Source organism: Merops nubicus, unplaced genomic scaffold (assembly GCF_000691845.1).
Source record: "Merops nubicus isolate BGI_N331 unplaced genomic scaffold, ASM69184v1 scaffold7556, whole genome shotgun sequence".
Taxonomy (NCBI): domain Eukaryota; kingdom Metazoa; phylum Chordata; class Aves; order Coraciiformes; family Meropidae; genus Merops; species Merops nubicus.
In genome coordinates this window covers 12,756-18,823 of record NW_008614254.1, presented here as the reverse complement: position 1 = coordinate 18,823, position 6,068 = coordinate 12,756, and the positions used below count along the sequence as shown (strand labels likewise).

General features: G+C 44.5%; 1 protein-coding gene across 1 annotated transcript; it reads left to right on the top strand.

Annotated features, from left to right (window-relative positions):
• Positions 1-23: 23 nt before the first annotated feature.
• Positions 24-4,858, top strand: UMPS (uridine monophosphate synthetase; the record flags this gene model as incomplete). Its single annotated transcript, XM_008942157.1, has 5 exons — positions 24-189; positions 1,729-2,397; positions 3,066-3,241; positions 3,746-3,860; positions 4,640-4,858. Coding segments are annotated over 5 exons (1,308 nt in total), but the record flags the coding sequence as incomplete, so codon positions are not given.
• Between the last annotated feature and the right edge of the window lie 1,210 nt (positions 4,859-6,068).

Here is a 6,068-nt window from a genome sequence, read left to right as displayed (position 1 = left end):
CCAGGCCTTAACGGTCGCGCGGGTTGCCTCCGCAGGTCGCCGAGCTGCTCTTCGGGACGGCCGCGGCCGCCGGGCTCCGGTACGACTGCGTGTGCGGCGTCCCGTACACGGCGCTGCCCCTGGCCACCATCCTCTGCGCCGAGCACCAGGTTCCCATGCTCATACGGCGGAAGGAGGCGAAGGACTACGGTGAGGCCTGCGGGGCAGCAGCTAGGGCCTGCTCGTTGCCTTGCTTCGGAGATGGCTTTGTATCTTTAGGGCCCTTTTGTAACGCGTGTGTCTCTGTTCCAGTTTAAGGGTATCACTCGATGCAAAAAAGCGTTCCCTTTTCCCTCTAAAATGTACCTCCCGCAGCAGCCCAGCCTGACCAGGCTCTACCGGCTGCTTGCTGGTGAGGCTGCAGCTTGAATCCTGCTATAGTGGGCATGGAGTTTCTGCAGGGGGCACTTTTTCTTCTTTTGGGGTTTTTGTTTGTTTGTTTGTGGGGTGGGTTTTGTTTGCTTCCGTTCTTAAGCAATGTCTTTTTCTTCCTTGGCACTATTCCTATGGTTCTGAGTTACTGTCCTTTTTCAGAAATGAAGATTTATAGCTCAGTTTCTCTGATATGCTGAGACCAGTGCCACGTTTCACCCCCAAACAGAACTTTTTGTGTATTGACTACAAGAGGAACGTTTCTGGTCTCTTTATTTACCTCTCCACCCCCTTTTTTCTTTCACATCCTGTAGTCCAGTAATCAGTGGGCAGGGTGGACCAGGTGAGAAACAATTCTACCCCAGATGAACCATTTATTTATAAGGGAATGGGGTGAGTAGACTGAAGTGTTAATGCACTATATATAGCAACTGGATTTCTACTTGTGCTACTAGATAGATACTAGACCTATCCTCTCCCAACAGTATTTAATTAGAAAGTGTGCATGTTAAAACTAAACGTTATCTTTGTGTTAGTCAAGTGTGCCAGGCATGAGGATGTTTGCAGTTCCTCCTGAAGACAAGGCAGCTGTGACAGCAGTGAGTTAGTTGCCTGGCACAAGGTTGCTCCCTAGGCTGTCATGGTCTAAGCACCGGCCTGGCTGCATAATGTTCTCCTGCTGCTTGCTGCTTCCTGAGAAAGCTGGGCATCTTTTGTTGCTGCCCCCGGGGAGGCTTTTCATGGAAGTTGTTGCTTAGCACAAAGGCATTTGGGGTTTTACTCCTTCTAATTGTTCTAACAGGCACAGAATGCTGCCTGTGGAAAATGGGATATGTGCTGAACAGTACCAGTAACTTGACTGCTTTAAAGAAGTTTCAAGTAACTGGAGAAAATGGTTTTGTAGTTTTGATCATGGCAATAATAAACTTCTGTAGTCATCCAAAGCTTTAAATTTGTGCAGTTAACATTATACCAGTTTTAGTAATGAAACATAAATATTTTATTAACTTGAAAAAGTAACAGTCCATATGAATGGAATTAGAAGTTGGTGGCTGAGCTGTGGTAAGAACTATGGTAACTGGTGTCAGGTAATAACTGAAAAAGTTACCTTTCCAGACCCACGACGAATGTGAAACTCCTGTTCTCTTGAAGTCCCGTTCCATTGGACTTCAGGATATGCTGGAGTGTAGGCTTATATGGAGAACAAATCTGATCTTTACATTAGCATGGAGAGTTAAAGTTTTGATACTTTAAAGATTTTCGGGGAGTCTTTTAAAGTTTGTTCATTTAGTGGAATGTTTGCTTTTTATTTCTAAGGTACTAAGCGGATGGTAGAAGGCATCATTAATCCAGGAGAAACATGCTTGATCATTGAAGATGTGGTAACAAGTGGATCTAGTGTACTGGAAACTGCAGAAGTTCTTCAGAAGGAAGGTTTAAAGGTCACAGATGCCATAGTGCTGTTGGACAGAGGGCAGGGTGGCAAGGCCAGGCTAGAGGAACGTGGGATTCGCCTGCACTCTGTGTGCACATTGTCCAGGTTGCTGGAGATTCTCCAGCAGCAAGGAGAAGTGGCTGTTGAGATGGTTGAAAACGTGAAGAAGTTCATTCAGGAAAACATGTTTGAGCCCGTGGCTCAGAACGGCCTCGCCCCTGTGAAGAGCCCACGCAGAGAGCTGAGCTTCAGCGCTCGTGCTGAGCTGCCAGGGGTCCATCCTGCTGCAGCCAGGCTTCTCACCCTCATGGAGAAGAAGCAAACCAACCTGTGCTTTTCCGCTGATGTCACCAGCTCTAAAGAGCTGCTGCAGTTAGCTGCCACCCTGGGCCCCAGCATCTGTATCCTGAAGACTCACATAGACATCCTGAATGATTTCAGCCAAGAGGTAGTAAAGGAATTGAGAGCACTCGCAGATCGACATGAATTCCTGATTTTTGAGGACAGGAAATTTGCAGACATTGGCAACACAGTAAAACATCAATATGAAGGTGATTATCATCAACCTCAATTTACTGTATCTTTTCTGCTGGTGCAACTGCAGTGCTGACACATGTTGTCAGAGGGGAAAATCTCCAGCCTTGGAGGAGACTCAAGGGGACGAGGCCCTGAGCAACGTGATGTAGCTTTGAAGTTAACACTGCTGAAAGAGCATGACCTCCAGAGGTCCCTTCTCTTTTTATGAGTCTGTGGTTGTGCTCAGCAAGTACTTTTGCTTGTTTGCCGTAAGAAAATGCAGTGTGGGTTCTTAACGCAGTCTGCTGTTGAACACTCGTGTGCTCGTTATGGCTTTCTTTCAATACTGCATCTGCAACTGTAGAACCATTTTTCTCTTCTTCTCATCCACATGTCCTGTCTGAGCTGCATACTGTATTGAAAGGTAGCACCTGTGGCAGTGGATTTCTAGGTTGCCATAAATGTCTCTGTGATTAAAAGGTGACAAACACTAAGAAGTGTTTGTGAAAGGTAAAACTGAGAGATTTCACTTTGTGGTTAGGCAGCCTTTGGAACTGCCTGACGAGAGTGAACTTGTAACTGCTTCAGCAGTAAAACTGTCTTTTGAATGATTTGTTGTGCAGCTTGTTTTGTGTAACTCATGCTTCTCATTTAATACATGTCTAATGACACTGTGCTTGTGTCTTCCTGCCCATGTTCTCAGGTGGTGTGTTCAGAATCGTGTCCTGGTCGGACATCATTAATGCCCACGTGGTTCCAGGCTCTGGAGTTGTGAGAGGTCTGAAGGAAGTAGGTCTTCCCCTCCAGCGTGGCTGTCTTCTTGTCGCTGAGATGAGCTCCCAAGGGTCCCTTGCAACGGGTGAATACACGAAAGCTGCAGTAAGTAGGCAGTCTCCTTTCAGGTTAAAAGCTTGTAAAGTGTTATGACAGAGAGGTTTCTAATATTTGCACTTCCAACAGTGTCTCCACCTATGTTAAAAGTTTGGGTTTTTTCCCCTGTGGAGACTTGGGAATCTCAGTGTGCTGTTTAAAAGGTGCAGGTGTGGGCTAGTTGTGTGAGGTGGTCAGAGTTCATGCTGAATTCTAGTAAACTTTTCAAGTTTGCTATTAGCCTGCCCCTTTTTTTTTTTTCATTAAACAATAAATTTCCAATTAAATTAATTCCTTGTATTACTTATAACATAGAAAGAAACATAGCATTCACATTCCTGACTGCAGTTGCAGCAGGGTCAGCGAGGGGTGGTTGACTTTATACTGGTAAAGGAAAATCATGTTTCATACCCCTGCCTGGCATGGAAGTGTGGATGAGAAACAGATCACTAGCCAAGCTTAGATTTAGGTATATTGCTTGTAACTGTTTACTGATACTGTTAATTCCTTCAGGTACAGATGGCTGAAGACAACTCTGATTTCGTCTTTGGATTCATATCTGGATCTAGAGTTAGTGATAAACCAGAATTTCTTCACTTAACTCCAGGGGTGCAGCTACAAACTGGAGGTAATCTTTTGTCATATAGTCTGTGTGTAGGTACAGTAAGTGATGTAGACTTCAGTGGAAGAGTGGCTTCTGAAAGGGGTTTGGTTGCTGATTGTCTGGTGGAGAATCTGCCACTATGGGCTGCCCTCTTTATTACTGGTTGCTCTGATCCCTTTCCTAGGAGCTCTGAAAGGCAGCCAGCAGGCTACACGGCTTTGTTCATGTGCAGGGGTCTGTGCTTACCACAAAGCACAGTCCTTAAGACACATATATCTAACCTAACACCTGTCTGAAGACAATTTACAACTACTCAGTAGTAGTAGAAAAAAAGATTTGTAACGAATACAGAAGTCTAACTGTAACACTGTTGATACTGATACAGGTGCAGTATCAGTGAATTGGAAGTCTTGCACTGACTAAGCAGGTTATAACTGAACCAGGCAGGGGAGATGTGTTTCTCTGCAGTACTTAATTCCTGCGAAACCTGAAAAAATCCCAAGCTTTTACCTGAAAGTTTGAGAGTTTTGTCTGTTTTAAGAAGGCAAAGGCTTATGTCAGTAATCCTGATTGGTTCTTCTTTGTGTAAGTGTCCCATCTCTTGTGATTGTTAAACTGTGAAAAAGGAGAGTGTGCTCTGTTGGATTTTATCTGCCATGGGGGGGTTGTTAGTTGGAGACACAGTTTTGTGGACTGTTAGGGTGAGAGCTGGAACACCATACCTGTTCTCTGTTCCAGCACCTCATTCAAGGTTTTTAGTAGATAGTCTTGTATTAACTTAAAAAATGGTGTCTCTATTTCAGGTGATAACCTTGGACAGAAGTACCTAAGCCCCAAAGAAGTTATTGGTGAAAAAGGTTCAGATATCATCATTGTGGGACGTGGCATCTTGTCAGCTTCGGACCATCTTCGAGAAGCAGAGAAGTACAGGAAGGCAGCCTGGGAGAGCTACATAAGCAGACTTGGTATTTGTGCAGAAGATTGAAAGAGGTCACTTCCCTAGTCAATAAGCAAAGCAGATGGAGCTGCTGTCATTGTGAGACTTCCAGTTAAATATATGGGCACTTCAGCGAGTAGAAAACGTACCTCTTGGAGAAAAATCTGTTACTCAGCTCTGCTGTTTCCAAGGATCCAGTATGGGTCTTAATCCCACACTGTGCAACTCAATGATGTGTTGTTTAATAAATACTTTTTTGCTACTGTTTTCCTTTCATTGCATCTCTAAGTTTTCCTTCTGTGGCAGTGTGAAATGCTGTTTTCAGACCCAAAATATTATAAAAGGTCATCCTAGTGTGTTTGTGACTGCAGGAATTATGATTCTGTTTACACGAGCTACAAAGAATTTTTCAGAGCAACTAGTTGCGTGCTTAATCACAGTGGAGCTGATGAATCCTCTAATGAGAAACAAAAACGTTCTTTCTGGTCACTGAGTTCTTGTGACAAGAGCTAGAATACCTCCAGCAATTAATTTCCGCTCTTCACAATGAATAAGGAGAAGTAGAAATACTTTGAATGATTGGTTTTGATCAGAAAGAATGGAATAACCTTAAATAAATCTAGTGTGTGTGTGGTGGAAATCTTGCTGTGAAGGAGGCAAAGGTGAATGGTAATGTTGCTAGCCTGTTGCTGTTCCTGGGCTGATGCAAAGCACAGAGAGAAAGCTGGGTCCCTTTGTTAACACACCTGTAGACTAGGAGCACCTTGATCTAGTGAGAAGAATTTTTTGGTGTTAGTGATGGATTCTTCACTAAGCCTTGCAAAACAGGAGGTTGGAGCTGCAATGCAGTTCAAAAGGAGAGCTTTTGATGGGTGGTTAGATTAATCTAGGCAGTGTCTGAGACCAAGGGACACAGGCTTGGATCTGAGGGCTTTGCCTTGTGCTTCTCCTACTTGTGACACTGCTCTGTTGGCAGATTTCAATATACAGCTGAGACTTCCTCACTTTGGATGTGTTGGAGATGCTGACCTTACCCTCTCACGCTCCCTAGATGTGTGGGAGCATGCCCACACATGCCCTGGAAGCATGCTTCCCTTGGGGCTGAGGAATTGCTTATGGTGGAAAGAATATTAAAACCTGGTGTCTGTTCTGTTTTCCTTGGGGTTACTGTTTGCTTCAGTAGCCTTACGTATCTTGGCCTCCATCTTCCCCAGGTGTAAATTCTCTTGGCCACCTTTCACAGCTGGAAGCTTTTGAGTGTGTTGTATCTTGTGCAGCCAACTTGCCATGGTCTA